Source organism: Phragmites australis, chromosome 8 (genome assembly GCF_958298935.1).
Source record: "Phragmites australis chromosome 8, lpPhrAust1.1, whole genome shotgun sequence".
Classification (NCBI taxonomy): Eukaryota; Viridiplantae; Streptophyta; class Magnoliopsida; order Poales; family Poaceae; genus Phragmites; species Phragmites australis.
This window is the reverse complement of record NC_084928.1, coordinates 12,911,122-12,933,156: the sequence shown is the minus strand read 5'-3', so window position 1 is coordinate 12,933,156 and position 22,035 is coordinate 12,911,122. Positions and strand designations below refer to the sequence as shown.

Genomic DNA, 22,035 nt, shown 5'->3' with positions numbered 1-22,035 from the left:
CACCTAACAAAGGCGAAAGATCGGGGAGAGCGACCACCTCTTGATCTGGGGTTGATTGGTGCACAGACAAGTTTGTATTGATTTCATGGTTTGGATCTGTGGCACCAAACGGTGTAGCGATTTTTGTTGTGCAGTCTGTTTCAGCTTCGGTTTCAGCGTCTGCTTTTCTTTGGGTGCTTGCGTGGTCACGGTTTGTGGTTCATGAATTGTCGTTTCTAAGGATGGTTATGTCGGAAAGTATGCTCTGATTGGGATCCAGGTGAGAGCCAATCCCGTCCCGGATACTTCCTCCGATTTTAAATATAAAATGTTTTACATAAAAAGGATTCTACGATATATCATTGAATAACTTGTTATGTTAATAACATGTGGGTTAAAGTCCTACATATCATCTTTACAATAGATAGTATATTAGGGATATGTAATTATTTAGTGGTATATCGTGGATTTATCCTTACATAAATTTGATGCCCATGACACCAACTCCGTGTTGCTAATCCAGATGCTTTTATATATATTACTAAAATTATAATTATATGCCATGCTGAACCTAGTAATAACAGTTTCATGTGGCTAAACTAGACAGTTATTCTTTTAACAAATGATTTGCATTTGACCATCACAATTACGTATGGGATCGGAGGGAGTGTTATTCAGGAACAAGATTTTGACCATTGGTAGTGATTGCACGGGTAGATTTACAGAAGTTGGCACACGTGGGATTATTGTCTGATTGTTCAACTCAAAAGACAAGGATCTATGCACAGACAGTCTAGGATTTCAGATGAGGACTTGGTTTCCTGGCACATGCTTCTCTGACCACATATCGCACGAACTAAGATTAATTTCAGAGAAGCAAAGTACTCCCATGGAAGGAGTATATGTGCAGACAGTCTCCGGCATGCAACTGTTGTTAGTAGTCAGAGAACAGATACCATTGTTCCATCACACCTTCTGCAGACAAGGTGGTTCCCCTAGAACAACTGCAGTCTGGTATGTAACCTCCAGCAGGTAGCCACTAGCCACCACAAAAGCCTGATGACGGATGGCGTGTGTTCACTTCAGTTCAGTCCAGTCCTTGGATTTCTTAATGCGAATTTGGAAACCCTAGAACTAATCCCAATTTTAAATAAATCCAGTGGCAACATACGGATGCAACCTGTCCAAGTTGAATCATAGGAGTAGGAGTGAAAACGGCTGGATTTTTTCTATCCGCCCGATCGTCTGAACCATTTTAGATGCTAATTGGATCTTATATATTGGATATTCGAAAGAAATCTTAGATATTGGATCGGATATCGAATTCAGATATAAAATCGGATATATCTGAAAATTATCCGATAAGTATTCAAGCCTATATTCTGCAGCTTGTAAAGTTTTCATATAGAGTCGGATGGAGACGATCTTTATATAAAAATTGTATCTCTCGATAAGATCTACAAGTTTGTAATTGATACTTTTTCATTTAAAGTAATTAATATGCTTAAATAATTAATAATAGCTTTAGTCAACATATTAGGCACTCGTAACTTCTCCGATTCGCTCTAACATAACTCCTTAGAGTATATTGCTGATTTGCTTGTTGGACATCTAATATAGCTGAGTTTTAGATACGTGGAATGGTCGAACAATCATAATATATACGATATATATAGTTATTATTTTTAGTCAATATCCGAATAAATATTTATGACTAACATTGTTTGTATATTACTGTCACATATTCGATTTGTATTCGTGATTGAGATTATCTACATCTGTATCTATATCTGTTATCATTCGTATCTAGTTCCGATTTTAATGAAAAAAATATAAGATAGCATATAGAATTAGCAATATTTATTTGTATCCGATCTGATTACAACCTAATTAGTAGGAAGAGGGAATCCTTTGGTCGCGTGTGCAAAAGGCACAGGCGCAGTCGTTGGTTAAACAAGATCCCATGATGCTGCTGTTTTAAGCATGGATAATTGGGTGCATGCGCCAGACGTTCAGACAAACAAGGAATCGGATGTTGCAATAGAATAGAATACATGCGCCAGAGTCCTGTGGTCGATCTCTTAAAAAATTTGATTCTATCTCTTAAAATTTTTGGTACTATATATATAAAGCATAACCTCTCATTATAAACTCATATAAATAAAGAAGAGAAAGTTTTTCCCCAATTGTATCTCCTTTGTGTATTTATTTTCTTAAGGATCTCTAGACTATACACGGTAGCAGATGTTTCTCAACACGTCATTAGCACGAAACTCTGCCGGAGACCAAGATAATGGAACAAATCTGCCTACGACCGATCTGCACTGCATCGACATCGAACGGGCAGGTCATGACCTAGCCTATATGCCCTACACGGCATAAATCTGTTCGCAAGAATTGAAAAGCACGATCGATTCGGTACATATTCTTGCAACTACTGTTTTTGCTTCAGATATGTACATCTGCGTGAATAGTATGAACAGTAGCATAAATAGCACATCGCAATAAATAGCATAGCAGAATAGTAACAGATGCATGAACACGGAATAGCATGAACGATCTGCATGGCGTAGAACTGGTGGGGGCCGTAACTGTCACCACGCCGTCGACCAGAATCCAACGGTCGTTCCCCTGCACAAGAACTCGGTGGCTCAAAGGCCACCACCACAGATCGAAAAAGAGAAAAGGGGAAGCCAGTGGCCTTCCAACCGGTGCTCATCGCGTCACCTGTAGCCTCTGTAGGATCGTGTCGCAGCCTGCAAGCAGCCGAGCTACCTCCTGCCGTGCGCTCGAAGCTGCCACAAAGCCAGTGCCGGTGCCACCCCTCACCGGCCACGCCGCATCCTCGAGCCAACAGCTCCTCTGTGTTGCCAAAAACAGCATTGCCAGACCGCCACGCCATTGCACCCCTTGAAGGACCACCCCGCCGCCCGCCGTACGTCTGACCATGCCACTACACTGCACGAAGTGTCACCACCGCGCGCCACTTCGCCACTCGGACCACGCGCCACCACCCGAAGCCGAGCCACCAGGATGCCAGCTATCGTCGCTTTGCTGCGCCAAAAGCACATTCGCACTGGAGCACTGGCCGATGGGCTGCGCCGGAAGCGCAGGTTGCAGTCTTCCGGCCGATGGACACCGCGCCTCCTCTAGCAGCCGAGCCTCCCGATCGGAGCGTGGTCTCAGTGGTGGCTAGGGTTTCCAAACCCTAGTCACCCCTTATATAGAAGGTGTGGGGGCCAAATGGGCAGGGCTGGCCCAAACTAGCAGGGCAGCCCAATGAATGGAGAAAAACCGGTGGGAATAAGAAAAAAGAAAAAGATAAATCCAAAATTTTACTTTTAACCCTCGGGTTTTTCTTAATTGAGCACAATCCCTATATTTTTGCATTTAGGACCCTGGTTGTTTAGAAAATTATTCGGATGCCCTATTTTTGCATATTAGACCCTATGGTTTCTCGAAATTACACAAATCCTGAAGTTTTGCATATAAACCTAAGACTTTGCAGAAAACTCTAAAAATATTTTTTCTTATAGAAAAGTACTTCTAGAATTTGAATTTTGCATCTGTCTTAGCAATTATATAATATTTATTTATATGTTATTATTACTATTTAAATTGTCTGTTATGCGTTTAAATTCAGTAATACTCATATAATAGCATAGAAAATATTAGAAAATCTGCAACAATCCTATTTAGCAACATGATGCAATTTTACTAGTAGTAATACTTGCATCATTTGAATATGTAAATGGCTGGCATCACAAATAAAGAGTTCACTGAGCTGAGTGCAGATGGTCGCAACTATCTCACTTGGGCATCAGATGTCCAGATTGTACTTGGAGCGAAAAGGCTCTGCGCTGCCATTGGCCTCTGAAAAAGTAGTGCAATGGTCCTCACAGAGGATGAGAATAATGAAGCACTTCATTTTCTTTGCCACCATCTCTCCCCTACTTTGAAGGATGAGTACATGGTAATAACCAGCGCTAAGGCACTATGGGACGCATTGCAGGAGCATTTTGAGCACTTTAAGTACACCATCAAGCCTCTTGAAGAGCAATAATGAGTCCAACTCCATTTCTATAACTACAAGCATGTCAGAGAGTACAACTCTACGCTGCACCGTATTTGCACACTTCTGTATCCTATGGGAAAGAGATCACAGAAGAGGAGAAAATTGAGAAGACTCTCTCCACTTTCCACTCGAGTGTGGCAAAATCCGCACGCAATCACCGTATCAAAATACAAGAAGTATTTTGAACTGATTGATGTGTTGCAGCTTCATGAAGTTTATGACGAAGTTATACACAAGAACTTCTTATCCCAAATGCAATCGAAGAGCAGTGACCTTAAAGTCAATTATAGCTCTTTCAAAGCACGCAAGAATCGCAATAAGAAGCGGGGGAAGGGAGGAAGTAAAGTGGTGGCAGACAAAGTCAAGCCTGATGATAATAATGGCAAGACAAAGAAAGAAGTCAAGCCATATAGTGAGCAGAACTAGATATGTTATAAGTGCGGTGTTTGGGACCATTGGTCCCGAATCTACAAAGCACCAAAGTATGTTATGGAAGAATACCGGAAGAAGAAAAGGGAGCATCCAGAAGCACACCTTACCATTACATTGGGGATGGAAATGGACAAAGCAGCATCAGTTAAAAAAAAACATCTTACATGCAAGTTGATATTGCTCCCACACTAGCAGTAAAAGACCTCATAATGAAGGACACAAGTCATCTACTTTGCACTCCTCCACTGCAACAGAAGAATCCATGAAAGATGAAGCGAAAAAAAGCCATTAAAGAATTGGCTGGATATTTCGTAGACTTTATCTAGAATTAGAGTAATTAGCCATTTATTTTATTGTTGACTTTAGAAGGATTGAATGAATAAATGAAAGCTTTATAAGAGCAAACTTAGCTGCAAATAATATTTTTTGGTATTTTTAGAATATGTGTGGCACCCGCATGGAGGAAGTATGCATTGTGGATAGTGGAACCACAAACACCATCTTAAGAGAAAATCTGTATTTTCAGTCTATTAGAAATAGCTTTGAAAAAGTGATGACTATCGCTGGTAGCGATAAATGCATAGATTCTAAAAGAGCCACAATCATTCTACCAATTGGAACTACTTTGCACATCGAAGAAGCATTGTTGTACCCTAAATCGACAATAAATCTCTTAAGTTTTAAAGATATTCGCGCTAATAGTTTTCATATAGAAGTTGGTGAAGAAGATGGTAGAGAGAACCTACTCATCACTAAGCATGATAGTGTAATAAGAATAATAGAAAAACTTCTCTCCATAAGCAGTGGCTTGTACTACACTCGCATTAAAGCACCTGAAGTATTCACTACCTTAAAGACTGTGTTTCATAGTGTAGAATTATTCTCCCTATGGTATGATAGATTTGGTCACACTGGTCTAAAAATGATGAGGAATATAATTACTAACTCACAAGGTCATGGCATAAATGTGAAGAATTTTTCTAATCATGAAGATTTTGTATACTCTGCATGTGCTACCGAGAAATTAATAATAAGAATGTCTACCTTGAAGGTACAAGATAAAATCCCTGCATTACTAGATCGAATCCAGAGGATATTTGCGGTCCTATTCAACCGTTCTCTAGCCCGTTTCAGTAATTTATGGTATTAATAGATGCATCCTCGAAGTGGTCGTATGTATGTCTATTATCTACCTGCAACTATGCCTTTGCAGATCATACACAAGAATATTTTTTCTGACCATCGAGTGAAATCTATTAGAATGGACAACACTAGAGAATTTACTTCTAAAACATTCAATGATTATTGCACTGGTATGGGAATTAAAGTTGAATATTATGTACCGCACGGACTAGCCGAAGCATTGATCAAAAGAATAAATTTATTGCTAGACCTTTGTTGCAACATTATAATTTATCCGCTATATGTTGGGGAGATACAATCTTATATGTGGCAGCTCTAATTAATTATATATCATCCTCCTATAACATCATCTTAGTGCAAGGGGTAATTCTGAAATTTCCTATTTACGTAAATTTGAATGTATGTTTTATGTACCAATACCGCGACCATAGCGAACCGCTATAAGACCTTTTTTTAGAAAAGTTGGAATATATGTTGGTTATGAGATTGCATCCATAATCCGATATTTAGAACCAATAACTGGAAATTGCATATTTGATGAAAATAATTTTCCGTCATTACAGGGGAAATATATACTTGGATGAAAAATATTGAGAAATTATTTGGTAGACAAAAGGAATTGCGGCACATGATTCTCGTACTAGTAAAGCAAATGATGAAGTACAAAAATTATCATTTTGTAGAAATTAGCAAGCAATATGCTTGATCATTTTTGTGATTTGAAGAGTGTGACTAAGTCGCATATGCGTGCACGCAATGCACCGGAGAGGGTGGAAGTACTAAAAGAAGGTATCCCTCATCTTGTCCTAGGAGTTCTGAAAAAATAATAGAAGGACAAGAAATTCGGTTCCTCAAGTTCCAAGTAGCCGGAGACGTCCGGAGAAAATAGGAAATGAGAGCTTACCACAGCCGATCATAAAAATGCCCTAAAGGAAAAATAAGGGGAGCCAGTTGAGACCTGGCGACAGTATGGAACCTAAGGAAATAGGCGTACCAAATTTGAATCTTCCTACGCAGAAAGAAACCAGTGAAAAAACGCGTGCTAAAATTGACGCTGGTAAACTAAATACCTTGCTCCCATAGTAAAAAATAATGAAGAAGCACCTAAAAGTGCATTTGAAAGAAATAATGAAGAGCAAGATGAAGAAGCATCTGAAAGTGCAACCTATGATGAAATAACAATGAACTATGTGAATTCATGAGAATCTTGAAATAGAGCAACCACAATAGTTGACATATACTTCACAAATAAATTGTCACAGTTATAGATCATGAATCTGAGCCTGCATCGCTCATTGAATGTAGAATGATGTTAGATTATGAAGACTGGCAGAAGGCAATAACAGCTAAACTGTTGTCCCTAAACAAAAGAGAGATTTTGAGGTCAGTATATCACACACCTCCCTATATCAAACTAGTAGGATACAAGTGAGTTTTTGTTCATAAGAGGAATGGAAAGAATGATATTATGAGGTACAAAGAACAACTAGTTGCAAAAGGTTTCACTCAACGACCAAGCGTTGATTATAAAGAAATCTATTCCTCGATGATGGGTGATATTACGTTTAGATATTTAATCTCAATGGCAGTCAACCTGGAGTTGAAAATAAAATTGATGGATGTTGTGACCATATATCTTTGTGGGAGCCTTATTCAAATATTTATATGAAGGTAACTGAAGGAATATCATTGTCGAATTAGGATAGAAGAAATAGACACCTTTATAGCGTATGAGTGAAGAAGTCACTATATGGTTTGAAACAGTCATGTCCCAGAATGGATTTTTGCATATGAAGATGATATGAATATCATCAGTACAGAAGAAGAAATAGAAGAAGCAAGCTTGTACTTGAAGTCTGAATTGAAATAAAAGATTTGGATAAAACCAAGTTTTTCTTAGGCCTGCAGCTAGAGCATGTGACAGATGGAATTTCCGTACATCAGTCAAACTACACTCAGAAGATGTTAGAGCAGTTTTGTTTTGAAAAATCATTTCCCTCTAAAACACCCATGGTTGGATGGTCATTGTAAGCAGATAAAGATCCCTATAGAACTAGAGAAGAGAGGAAAGTATTGGGACCAAAACTCCCATACTTGAGTGCAATATGTGTGCTGATGTATCTGGCTAAGTGCACTAGACCAAACATAGTGTTTGCAGTAAACCTACTCGTACGATACAGTGTGGAGCCCACTAAAAGGTTTTGGAAGGGCATGAAGGATATTCTGCATTACTTGCAAAGTAACAAAGATCTAGGTATGTTCTATAGAAAGAATCAGGACCTAAGTCTAGTTGGATATACAGATGCTGGGTATCTGTCAGACCCACATATAGTGATATCACAGACTGGCTATATTTTTCCTATGTGGTGGAACTGTAATATCCTAGAAATCGTCAAAACAAAGTTTTGTATCTACTTCGACGAACCACTCAGAAATAATGTTTTGTATGTACTTCGACGAACCACTCAGAAATAATAGCTTTATATGAAGCCACACAGGAATACGCATAGCTTAGAAGAGTGATCAATCATATTCAGCAGTCATGTGGTTTGAACACTACTAACACCCATACCATTATCTATGAAGATAATGCAACATGTTGCACAAGTGTAATCGGGATATGTGAAAAGCAACTTAACGAAGCATATCAATCCAAAATTCTTTTATGCTCATGAATTGCATAAAATAAATTAAATAAAGGTAGTGCACATCAAATCATGTGAAAAAATTGTAGATTTATTCACTAAGTCTCTCCCTGCATCTAGTTTTGAAAGATGTGTTTGTGGCATTAGGATGATGAGACTTAGAGAGTTGCACATTTCAGGGGGAGAATTTTTACATAATACCGATATAAAGAATTAAATCTTAGTCAAGAAGATTAAGTGCCCAAATTAATCATGAAGATTATATGAAGCATTTTAGGTAGATTGTACTCTTTTTCTGTTAAATGAGTTTTCCTAAATTTTCTCATATTAAAGTTTTTAATGAGGCAATTCGTATGACCATATCGCGAGTTATGTACTCTTTCTTCCAATTTTTCTCACTAGATTTTTGAGGAGTTTTAATGAGACATATACATTTCGCGAGAAGTGCTCAAGGGGGAGTGTTAGGAAACTTGAAGTTTGTAACCGAATGTGGACCCATCTCGATCTCTTGAAGGATCCGATTTTATCTCTTATAATTTTTGGCACTATATATACGGGGCAGAACATCTCATTATAAACACATATGAATAAAGAAGAGAAAGTTTTTCCTCTACATTGTGTCTCCATTGTACATTTATTTTCTTGAGGGATCTCTGGACTACACCCGGTAGCAGGGGTTTCTCAACAGAAGGCAGCTATGTCCATACAACGTCAACATTCATCCGTCAAAGCTGTTTTATTTTGATCCCTTGTGTCGTTTTTCTGCCGCCACTGTGTGGCCGCTCAGGAAACACATTCCGGCAACATCTCGGGACCATTTAACTAAAGTCGATTATACGAATATTTTATAAAGTAGGGATACATATGGTTTCAATGTGAGTATTGAGATCGATATGAGTTTTTATACAGATTTAGGTCTTCTTTAGTGTAATAGTCCTATGTGATATTCTCACTTGATTAATCTTAAAAAAAGTTTTACAGTTAAGATTTGTCTAGATCTAATCTTAAGGCTCTCAACGAATCCTAAATCCTGAAACTATTGTCAAATGAATTTAATTATGGTTCAAATCTGTTGTGAATCTCAATGAATTTTTCTATACTCTTATCCGACTAGACTTGCTTTGTATTGTTAATTCGGCTCCTTCTTAGGAATTCAATCTAGCTCGAGATGTTTGGCGTTGGCTCCGGAATTGGATCAGGATTTCCTTGGCTTGGAATCTGCTTCTCTACTAGGGATTATCTGCTCGACATACCCCCTTCCCCTCTTTATACAGTCAAGGCAAATGAGTTATATCATAGTCAGAAACTCTTAGCATAACGTTCTCAGATTGTATTTCCTCTGGACATTTGGAAGATTTCTTTCTAATCAGAGGGATGGTTTCCGTATAGAATACAATAAATTATCTGAAATATCGGCACATGTCTTATTTACCCCACGACAATTATAAAACCTACCGTATCAGTAAGGATACACATACCATGGAATAGCCATTGCAAAAATATAATATTTATATTAAATATATAATTATTAATTACACATTTCTCGTCATCTTAAAATTCAAGTCCCAGGGGAGGGGGCTCAACTTTTCTAATTCTGCACATTCAGGTCCCAGGGGAGAGGCAGGGACTGCACAACTGTGTGAATATGCATATGAATTGTTAGCGTTAAGGTCGAGTAAGACAGTAAGGCTGAGCCCAACGGATTATTTTTTTGGATGAAAATCTCGTTGTGAAGGGATTGTCGTTTCTTTCAACGTTCCAACGATTTTCTTTTACGGTTCTTTTCACGACGGGATTCCCAGGATCATTCCCTTCAAGATGGGATTCTCTCTCCTTTCACTTCGCGATTCGTTTCGAAGTGAAGTTGTTGGAGATGAGAGAAAATAAAGGGAATAGGAACGGGGAAGGGAATCGGGAAAGGAACGAAATGAAGGGAATATAGTTGGGGATAATCTAAGAGTTATATTTTTTATATTTGAGAAATTTCACACAAGTACATGTATTTTGGCAAAACTACTTCAAATACAATTTGCAACAGTAATCACGCGATCAGAAGATTCTGTTCGTTCAGCTCGCTTGTGGTGAAGGCCACAAGTGCAGTTAGCAGCTTGGGGCTTGCCTGGAGCATAGGCTGTTAAAAAAAAACTCTTACTCACGAGTTATTTGAGTTTGACTTATTCTAGGTTCGACTTGAGTTTAACTTGATCTCAAAATAAGCCAATCTTAGCTTAGTTCAAGGCTCGTGAGCCTCACAAGCTCAAACTCGATAAGGCTCCAGTTAATGAGTATTGTGATTTTTATTTGAGTTTATTATCGTTCCGAGTCTATACACCTTCACTTACTTTATATATCTCTAAAACCAAAGGAGACATTGCAAGAATCAGAAGGGATGAGTCATCCTCAAATCTATCTAGATGACCATATCACAATAACCAACCAAAATGATAAGACTACTCAATATTTCTTCCGTTATTGAGGTTAGGCTAACTAAACTTGAGGCTACTCGAGTCTGACTTGAGACGAGCTCGAGCCTGTCCCTAAACTCAGCCATCATTGTAATGACAAGCTTGTTTGAGCTCGGCTGGTTGATAGCTTTGTGGGACTTAGGATACGACTAGTCTTTGTGCAGCCTAGGGTACGACTGATAATGACCAGTGGTACTGCGCCAGTTATATGTGTATGCTCATAAGAGAGAAGAAGTTGATAGAGAGCTGTCTGAATCTCAGTATAGCACGTGCAGACACTCTATGGGTTGCTACTAACATTAGTCAGAAATATCAACATTAGCACCAGCATACCTACTGTGGATAAGGCAGGTAGCCACCAAACACACCTATGGTTTGGTCTGTAACCACGAGCAGGTAGCCACCATTCAAGTCTGGTGACATCTGTCCACTTAAGAGGTTCGAATTAGGCAAATTTGATTCTAATTCTATCTTCGTGTATGCTCTATATGCATCCATACGTCACACGGAGGGAGACAAAGAACAATACCAAAGATTGATATAGACATGCACCAGGGTCCAACGCAAGGAGTCAAATACGTCGCAGCAATCTGCCGTGCAGCTGTCCTGAAAAATGAAAGCCTTTGCTCACCAACTCCTTAATTATTCCAAGGCTATTGTATCTTATTATTCATTTGGGAGAAAGGAGAAATTTCAGGGCTCATTTGGATTAGTGCCTGGATGGATGCTCTTATTTTCTTGGCACCCAAAGATGACCATCTTCTGATTAGTTTATTCCTTAACAATTCTATATCTAATAATAATATTCTTTCAATAAAATCCGAGGAAACCTCCTTTCTAAAAGATCTAATAACAATATTATGACTTTCTTAATCCGGAGTCTTTGTGCACGTGCGGAAACTCCTGATTTTTTTTTAGGGGGGGGGGGGGGGGTTCAGTTGAATGCTATCAACAAGCAATTGTTAGTAACGGTGGTACTGAAGCAAACAGCACCTAATAATCCTAAAAAGTGTGCATCTCTATAGAACCTAAAAGAGTTCATGGATTGACCGGCAATCGTTCGAAGAATCCATCGTGGTGATCATTGGCGATGGTATGCAGGCAATGGCTACTCAAAGCTTTTTAAGGACCTCATTCGGTCGCAACGAATGTTCATAGCATCACCATATACACACACAAAAAAGATCTGTTTCTTATGAATTGCAAAATGAAAGCTGGATCAAAATGGTGAGAAATATTTATTGCTTGTTGCACCATGTTTATTTTGCTGTTGAGTGTGTATTCCCTTTTTACGGTGCTAAGTAGACCATTAAAAGCCCTTGAGTCTTGAATATCAACAGGGATCGTTATATGTGCTAGTACAGGACGATACACATGAGAAATGTTAACTTTGAATAGATTGCACAAAGGATGGATAGATACATTGAGGCCCAATGAAAACCTTAGACTAGGAGATTATTCTCATACCCTTGACAACTACAAGCATACTTACAGGAGAGAACAAGCAATGATCATATCAGTTCTTTCAGAAGAGATGAGTGTATTTAGTTCAAATGAAACAGCGTTTCTCAAATTCACACCATGCATGCCGAGAGCAGATATAAAGTATGGGCTCCTCCCAAAAAAGAATACAAGTTCTGAAAAAACCAATTTACTTGCAGCAGAATAGGATCAATAAGAGGCGCAACTTATTAGACCATAGTTCACAATAGTGAGTACCTGTAACGTATGGATCATTACATCACACAAGCATGAACGATTCATTGATTTCACGCACAAAGTAATATGATGACCCTAAGTACCCAACTACATCGTATAAAAAGACTCACCATTACTTATCACTAGCTAATACAGTAGTGGGCCCTTAACTATTCACAAAACCTTAGGGAACTACAACAAAAAGGAAATAACGAACATTGTTATGCTATTACAATAGTTTCTTACTTGTGCCTTGCAAGTGAAGAAGTTATAGCTTCATGCTTGGTGACACCACATGTAATAACTGTTCAAAGAAAAATAACAAGGGTCATAATTTACAACGCTACAGTAGCAAATAAGGCCCCTAAATCACTTTATAATGTAGCAAATCTTACGTAACGAAGTATGGACACAAGAATAAAAAGAATGGGCACGAGGGCAACGGAAGAAGCAAGCCTCAGAGTTAAAACTGCTTGACCCCGTCAAAAAATTTCATGCCGTCTAAGTTGGGTTAGTACAACAGCCTGTATTTATGCTAGTCAGCGCATTTGCTTTGCAATCTCCTCGTCGATGATTTGGGCAGCCTGCTGCCTAGAACTGTCGTCCAGAGTGCTATTGCTCATCAGTAAACTGCGCAGGGCTCGCAGTTCATCACAGTTAGCCCGCTGGAAGAGCCCCCTCAGCGCAATATGCAGTGGACCCTGAGTTGGCATATGCTGACACTCTCGGTCCTCAATGACAACATGGGACCTGGATCTCCAGTACTCTGTACATATGCGATCTCTATCAAGTGCCTCAATTGCCTGTTGATCAATTGCACAAATGTCAGTTAGAATCGTAAAAAGAGCCTTGCCATTGTGGAAGAGTGTGTTTCAGAAATTGGTCAAATGAATGCCAAGCATCAATGCCTCACCTGAACTATTGCTGGTGTTAACAACCCGAACATTTCAAGACCATCAATTGATCCTGGAGGCTGTAGTGTAGGAAGGTTAGCTCTTCCCATACTGAGTTGCCTTCGAATTTCCATATTGAGCCTCTCGCGGACCATGTTCCAGCATTTGGTAGGAGAGACATTGATAAAAACTTCACTTGGACAGTTTTCTACAGTCACCTGAAAATGCATCAAGCAACGAACTATCAAGATATTGAATAACAGATATATATGGAAGGCACAAAAAGATAAAATTTACCATAAAAAGAGGTCCCTGCAGTCCAGCGTCCAATATTTCAGATATGTAGTATGCCATTTGCATCGGATCCACAATGCTGAAGTATTTTACTCTACTCCTAAACCCTGCATTTACAAAGGTAAAGCATGCTAAAGAAAGTCGCAAAACATAGATCAAACTGCGGATGAAATTAAACCTATGGGTGAAGACATTCAGAGAAGCAAAAAAACAATAGCAAAACATGTTGATAGCATGGATACTACCATATATAAAATACGAAAAGTGGTCAACCTGATAGCAGAAACGCTAAAGATGCATAGAGGTATACTAATTTTCCATTGAAAAACAAACCTTTTGGGAAGATTGCTTGGCTTGAGGACCACAACCTCCCACATAGCACAACTCCAATTTCCAAAGGTTCAACAGAGCACTTGAATCGATGCACGACACTAGCTATGCGAGGACCCTTCTGTGCAACTCCATTCCTGCTGTGATTTTCGAGAGCAGGCTGCGGTATTATAGCTGAATGCCCCCTAGCTCTAACTTCCACACTGGGTTGAGATTCAGATTTTCTTTGATTCCATCTATCATTTATTTGCTGATTACCAAAAGTTGGATGCCCAAAATGGGCACTGCCTGAACCGAAAACCCCATATGAATTTTTCACAACTGAAGAATCTATGAGTGGCTTCGAAGCAGGTACACTAGATGATGCTTCCTGAGACACACTTTGTGTTCTTGAAACAGAATTGACAAACTGCAGACTTGCCGTACGGACCTGACTGCTATCCTTCTCAGTCATCATCATCACCGAGGCATTAGATTCCGGTGTTACGAGTACTTGATCCTTGTAAGAGTTACACAGTGTTGCAGTACAATCCGATGCCATCAACCTATGAGAATTGTTTGAGTTTTCCAAACCTGACATCATGTTGGTTTGGTTATCAACAATTGTTGGTGGCCTGTTATGATGCTCACTAGGTGAAGATGTACAGTCTCCGGTTTGAGAAGAAGTTTCTCTACTCTCTTTAAAGACTGTCAACCCATGCACGCTTCTTACGGATTCACCTGAAGTAATTACGGGTCTTGTCACAACATTGGATGAAAATGATTGACCAGAAGGAACTGGCAAGCTTGGTGCTGAGCTTTTGTGGCCTTCAATCCCTCCACTATATTGTTGTCGGCTGGTACCATTGTTTATTGGACAGGATAATTCATTCTTCATGCACAGCTCCTTTACTGGTGAAACATTTCCTGATTTTATTTGCTCTTCAGAAGGACAAGCATTATTTGTCACCGGACTTTTTTGAAGCAACTTCGTACCCTGACTAGCTATGTCCAGCATCTTATTTCCGTTATTTTTCTGTTCGGTGCAAACAAAAGAAGGTACCAATGATACTGTTGACGCCTGGGACATGTAGGACCTTCTTGGGCCATCAGTTGATTTGCGAACAGTCTTGGAATCTTGGACCTTTTCTCGTTTGACACATGAACTCAAACTTAATCCAAGATCAGAGACACCCCATCTGTGAATGGCACTTAGCTTCCCCCCCAAAGCATCAGCTAAGATATTTAGCTCATTGACATCATAACGGAATAGGAAAAACCTTTTGTCCCAGTCACATGAGCAAAGCTGTTTTGCATGTACCAGGCAAGTATATTTCTCGGGGGAACATGGACAGCTAGAAGCAGAAAGATGCAAATCATAGTAGCACAACGCACACTCCCTATCAGTAGAATCAAACTCAGCACTCATTTTCCTAGATTGAGATGGAGAGCATATATTTTGTCTTTGTGTCAACTCCGTCTCGATTCGTGCCTACAGAGGGAAATTTCGAAAATATTATATTTCAGTGAACTATAAATGAGCGACATTAGTAATATATATGAAAATATATAATATTAATAATAGTAATATATATGGCATTTACCTTCAGTGACTTGCATATGGTGCTATCAGGTCCACATATGCTTTTCCACCTCAAGTTATCAGCAGTATTCCTCTTGAGGAATAGGATGTCCCACTGAGCTCTTATTGCTTCTCTTGCAGCCCCAAGCAACAGCTTATCATGGGAAATAGTTATTTTCCGAGCTTGTTCACGATAAAGCTCAACAGCATTTTGTCCAATTGGCAACCAATCAATGGGTGCCACATTAACAGCTTCTGCACAATTGAAGCCACAATTAAAACCAGCATGGTATGCCCGTGGGAATGTCAGGACAAACTCTCCCTCATGCTGAACACAACGGTAGACTGGTACTCCTTCAGATTTAAGCAATGATGGTGAAAACTGAGTAACCTGCAGAAAGAATTGGTACTGCCATTTAGAAAACTATCTTATTGTACCCACAAGAATGCCATATGTGCTAAAAGAAGGCAACTTGTACAAACATCAGAAGTCGCAACACAACCCACAAATCTGGCATCGCGTCATAATGCTAAAGTTTGCATCCATATTCGTTGAAAACACAATAGTGCTAGATTATTCAGATAACCATATCGTACTGTATACATGTACAGTTAACGTGTTCCTGTGCATTACACATGCGAGCATCTGATTTTAACAAAGCGGGAGTGCTTTATGTGGTAATATATGGAATGCAGGGAGACTTTAAAGAGGCGGTTCAGTTGCTGACAAAATTTCCTAGTAGCAATGTAGTAGGAAAAAGATGGATAAAAGAGAATAGGCCTTTTTTCTACATCACGAAGGACCACATCTATTTATTATTTATTATGCTGTTACAGCCATAGTTATTAGGGCATCGCTATGGCGACGCTATATCGCCGTGGTGGAAAATCGCGGGATGCCACGGCTCCAGCATGTATGGCATCCACCATAGCGTTGTGGCATCCCCGTGGCGCCATTTTGGCATCTTGTGGCGACCAAACGAGTTGTGGCAGGCGCAATAGGCAGGCGTATACCTATTTAATTGAGGGGGGCACGAGGGGGCCGCAGCATACATCCTTTCCCGAGCCACCTTCGAACCCTAGCCGGAGCCACCTTTGCCACCGCCGCCGAGACAGTCGCCCTCCGCCCGCCTCCCCGTCTCCCACCCACCACAGAGCCACTGCTTGCCATCCCTGCAGATCTGGTGGCAGCGGCAGATCCAGCAGACCCGCATCAGGGAGGGAGTGCGGGGAGCCATTGAGCTTCTCGGTCCCAGCTGTCGTTGCTCCGTGTCTATGGGCAGCGCTCGTGTGGAGCCGTCGTGCGGTAGTGGACTCGTGGTTTGGGATGGACCGACGATGGGTAGGTTCGCTTGCTATTTAAGTGGGCTATGGGCTTTGGGCTTTGCTGCTTCGGCCTGGGGCAGATGGACTAGTAAGCTAATGCTCTAAGTGGGCTGCTGTGAAATGGGTATACCCGGTCTTCAAAAGAACAAATGTTGGATAGGGTTAGCATAGGAAAGTTAAGAATTGCATATAAAAAAAGAAAGCTATTTGTATGGCGTCACCACGGCTTGCGCCATAAGCGATATAAAGGTGTGACGGTGGTGGGTCACCGCGCCTCACCGCACCGCCGTAATAACTATGGTTACAGCATACTCTAAATGTGCCACATAACCAGAAAGCACCTAAGGCTATGAGAGGAGGGTCTTTGATACCTGAGAAGTGGAAAAACACAATCACAAAATAGACCCTATTATTCTATGTTATGGCATGATCCATGGTTAACCATTATCTTGCGAAGCTTTTATACCTGAAGCCATAATTGAAGATCACCAACCAAGAGAGAAATACTTACCAGATTGTGCAGCAAATCAGGTTGCTCCTCAAACAAGTCAGGTAGGTGTTTCCTCATTGCAGCCTCCAAATTCACAGCATCCTTTCCTGGAACTCCATACCACATCTTTGGAGCACCCCAATGCATGTAGTTCAATGAATACAAATGATGGTCTTCAACATGCTGTCAACACACACTGCAGTATCTCAGGATATTGTAATATCAAGCTTCGACAAGCTACAGTGCCAATCACAACTGGAAGAAAAATAGTCATGCTCACGAGCATCTTACCCAGCAGAATGATGAAAAGCACATGCCGACATACAACCAAGGCACTACAACACCAGAAATGTCACCACCCTCAAAAGAAAGAACCGAACCTTGTAGTCTAGGCAAGTTGTTTAGATTCCAACCAGATTGTGCATATTTATGCTCCACATCAGATTTCATTTCAGAGGATAACTTTGGAAAACCGCTGCCAAAAGTTCCAGTCTCCAAATCGGCACCGTATATTACCTGTATGAGAATGGATTTTCTGATAAGCTAGAAGATAGCATGAATATATCTGTATATGTAAACAAACTGACGAAATATATAAGAACACGGCAGACACTACGTTTGGACCAAGTAAGATCTAATATGCAAGGGCTATGACTAAGTAGCATTACGTGCGAGTCAAGAATCATATACAGCAGTAACAGCGCTGCATTGCGAAACTACTAGAAACTCTCTGACAGGGCCATGATCCAAAGATATCTCAAACTCAGGACCAATACCAATTACATTTTCAAAAGCTTCCATTGTAAATGACATAGGTACTCTTTTCTACCAGAAGCTAAATACCTCTATCTCTTCTGTGGGCCTTTCAACTATGCGCCAATACTCGCCTTCGATATCTTCCACTGACGGTGGTGAATCCCGACATGTATCTTTCCTAAAATATTGATCACTGAAATCATCTGCATACTTCTGAAACGTCTGTAGTGTGAACTCTGGTCCTGGTTCAAATCCAAATCTCTCTTGGTTTTGCTGCATCCCAATTTGATTGTGATTGATGCTACTATTTTCTTCCAGCTCTAAAATCTTTCTCCGCTTCTTCATCATTCCACCTCTTCTGCTCTTCTTGGATGATTTACGGTTTTGCAGCTTGTCAACCTTTTGTACCCGAGTAGAAAATTTTGAGCATTCCCAAATATTCTTTTCTTTAAGAAGGAATGGTGGCTTCCATGAAGGTGGTGGAACAATACGACAAATTCCAAATGGTTCTGCCATTGGCCGTATACTCTCAATGTATTTTAAGGTGTCCTCGAATTCCTAATCCACAAAAAGATATCATGATATTAGCGTACACAAAAACAAATTCAGTACATTCACAGTACTAATACAATTCAATGTGGCAGTTAACAAGGGAAAGACACCTCCTCAGTCGGATAGTAAATAGGAGCCTCATCAAGAACAGGCCTACGTGCACCAGATGGATTCCATCTTGCAATAACCTGCATGATGTACTGGGACATAAGCAACACACAACATCTTCATGAAAGAAAAACACATAAATTTAGAAGAATTACTCTAACCTTTTGACAGTTGGCACATTCTGGACATCCTCGAAGTACTCCTTTAGGGAATTGTTGTCTATGTCTCACTGAACTTACACCCTGTCGAGAGAATTGAGCAATATAGTGCAAGGCATTAAAATCATGATAAAATTCAGGTAACTGGTGACGAAATAAGGATTAAAAGATAATTAGTGCAACCTTTTCTGCTACTTCAACATCAGAATCGTCGTCTGCATTGTGTTCAAAGCGGCTATAATCTATTGGAGGTCTGTTACGCAGTGATTTCCTGCATGTATCAGTCCCAGAAGTACTGCAAGGAGTGTCACTCTGACAATTCACTGAACTGGATAGACATTCCAAAATTTCGACATCTTTATCAATGCTTTGTAATACTTGAACAGAACTAGAATGAGCATCAGCAGATTTAACATCGTTTTGGATTTCCTGCAATGCAAGGGCAGCAAAAGGTCCAAATCCAGGAGGAACTGAGGGTTCAGGGTCTTCGATGAATGTGACCGTAATGCCCTCTGTTCCCATCATTACTAAGACAAAAGAAAGAGATCCTCATCAGGACAGCACGAAATACATTATAATTAAGCTGGAATAAAAATAGAGCTGATCGTACGAAAATGCCCTACAACTACAGATTTTGATTCAAGCAACTTGCTGCAATAAACACCCCTAGATTAACAGAACCAACCCCTGCAGCAACAAAGGAGCATAGCTATGATCAAACAACCTAGTTCACTATCATGAAAACGGATCTGAAATAAAAGGTGAGACTGAAGGGGACAGGGAACTAAAGAACAGCATCTTGACATTATTGCAAATTACTTAGTTGACATTTTGTTATACATGTCGTATACTGTGTACTACTTACTCAGAAAGTATATGCTTAAGTAGCTATGCTAAATTCACACCACCGACATCCTAAATTCTAGATCATCTCCACAGCAAAGCTAGCAAGGAAACAATCAAGCAGCACTTCATGAGGATCTAGCACCGTAGCCTACCAGTTGATCCAGGGTGGATCTAGGGTTGGTCGAGATGCTGGAACTTGGAGATGATCTAGGCGTTGTGGAGGATGAGGAAAGGGGGGAGGAGGAGGTACATGTAGGAGGCCAACGGCGGCGGGGAAGCGATTGACGGCGTGGGGAAGCACCCAGCGGCGGCGGAGGACGAGAGGTGGGGACTCGCCGTGTCGGGGTAGCTCGCGAGCCGGTCGGGACGACAAGCAATAGTGGGTACCTTCTTTTCCCCAAGAATCGTACGTAGGTCTGGATGGGCTTCTGGGAGTTGGGCTGGATTTCTGGATTCCAATTCAAATGGAACCAAACAGCTGGGAAGCACGGATACTTCTAATAACTCAGTATTCATCCGATATCGTATAGGATACGGATAATCTAGCTACGTATTCAAAGTGTATCAGCTTTTTTTATTTTCAAATAATTAAAATAATTTGAATACTTGTGTGATACATCTCGGATACTTGTGTGATACCTCTTATCTAAAATCTACTCCTCATAAGTCACAGCCGCATACATGCACGCACAGCCGCACATATCTATGTTGTGGGTCGCATCACTCCCCCAACGTCGCTGTCACACCCGGTTTTAAGACCAAAATCAGATGTAAACTATATGTATGCCAGGATCAGTTTATTCATACATATAACGACTTCATTAGTGTAACAGATACGGTGCTTTTTATTACAACGCTAATTATTACAAAATGACCACACACGGGTCTAAAGAAAAGAAACACCACATCGGAAAAAAAAAAGAACGGCGCAACTCCAAACCAACAGGCAGCTGACCGGGAGTTCCACAAGCCTAGAACTCGGCATCATCTTCAGGGAAGTTGTTCTCAGGAAATTCTTCAAAAGTTTCACCTTTTGAAACAGCAAGCGTGAGTATTTCCAATACTCAATAATTGAGGAAAAAAATGAATTTGATATGGTGGCTTGAATCAAGGTTTTCTATTCTCTATGGTTTCATTTGCATAAAAGCCGATTTTTATCCCTGAACTATGGAAAACAAATTTTATTTTAAACGGGAAAAGATATACCAAAGATTTTCTTTAACCTCCGAGAATTCAACCCAATTCCCAATCCAAAAAGAACAACCACCCAACTAATCATGTGAGGGTCTATACTGCTCATAACCGTGAGCACGGCTGAATATTCAGTTTGACACTCTGCAGAGTTTGCACACTTTACCCACAAGTCGTGATCTTCTCTGTTGCCAGCACCTGATGGTACCTTACACACTTCCGGGGTGTGCACCAAGAGATCACTACGAGATTTTTCCAAAGAGTATCTCAGTATGCACTTGCCCACTGAGGTTTCACCGCCGTACATAAGTGGAGTAACCCTCCACCCCAGAAGCCCTCTCTTATGCCGGGTAGAATCGGGAAGTAACCCTTCCTTATTTACACATCCAATCGGCTCATACAACACTGGGAGAACATCTAATTACTAGGCCAAGCCGTACCATATTGGTCTCGTGGTTGTTCTGTTTGCCATGGATGGTCGCTCCACGAACCGGTCCTTAAAATGGTCTGGACAAGACCGCCAATAACCCCATAAGGGTAGATTACCAAACATTTCCAAACAACCAACCATGCTGGGAAAAGTAGCTCTTTCTTGCCCAAAACCCCAATTATCTTTGTTGTTAACTCCCTTAACAACATCAGTTTTCATGATATTCTTCCTATATCAACTTTTAGTTCATAACTCGTGATTTATCACCTACACGCTACATGTTCATCTAAAGCATGGCTAAGCATAAACATGATGATATTGTAAGGATAAAATATCTACAACTAACACTAGTATTTGCTATACTACCCATTTTGTAAAACAGCATGCATATTTGATAAAGACTATCTTTATGTAAAAATTGGGTTTGCAACATGGTCAAGACACTTGCCTTCGTCGAAGTGATGCACAGGTCCTTGAAAATCTTCCTCTTGAAAGTTTCCGAACTCCTAGACTGAATCGTCTACACGAGCACACAATCTAACATAAGAACAGTACACCAAACAAACCTAAAACTAGGGAAAAACCCTATAAACAGAATCTACACGTCGCTACGAGAATATGAGCGCAAAGATCGCCTAAATCGGAGCTACGAGCAAAACGTTA

At 40.3% G+C, this 22,035-nt stretch overlaps 1 protein-coding gene across 1 annotated transcript; it reads right to left on the bottom strand.

Annotated features, from left to right (window-relative positions):
- Positions 1 to 12,374: 12,374 nt before the first annotated feature.
- Positions 12,375 to 20,179, bottom strand: LOC133926651 (lysine-specific demethylase JMJ703-like). The gene is made up of 12 exons (XM_062372672.1): positions 20,002 to 20,179; positions 19,089 to 19,432; positions 18,909 to 18,989; positions 18,750 to 18,827; positions 18,175 to 18,645; positions 17,623 to 17,847; positions 17,353 to 17,514; positions 15,538 to 15,906; positions 13,958 to 15,425; positions 13,628 to 13,731; positions 13,351 to 13,548; positions 12,375 to 13,240 (listed from the first exon to the last, which is right to left on the bottom strand). Exons 2-12 carry the CDS (start codon positions 19,428 to 19,430, stop codon positions 12,977 to 12,979), a joined length of 3,762 nt encoding a protein of 1,253 aa, XP_062228656.1. The 5' UTR covers positions 19,431 to 19,432; positions 20,002 to 20,179; the 3' UTR covers positions 12,375 to 12,976.
- Positions 20,180 to 22,035: the final 1,856 nt, after the last annotated feature.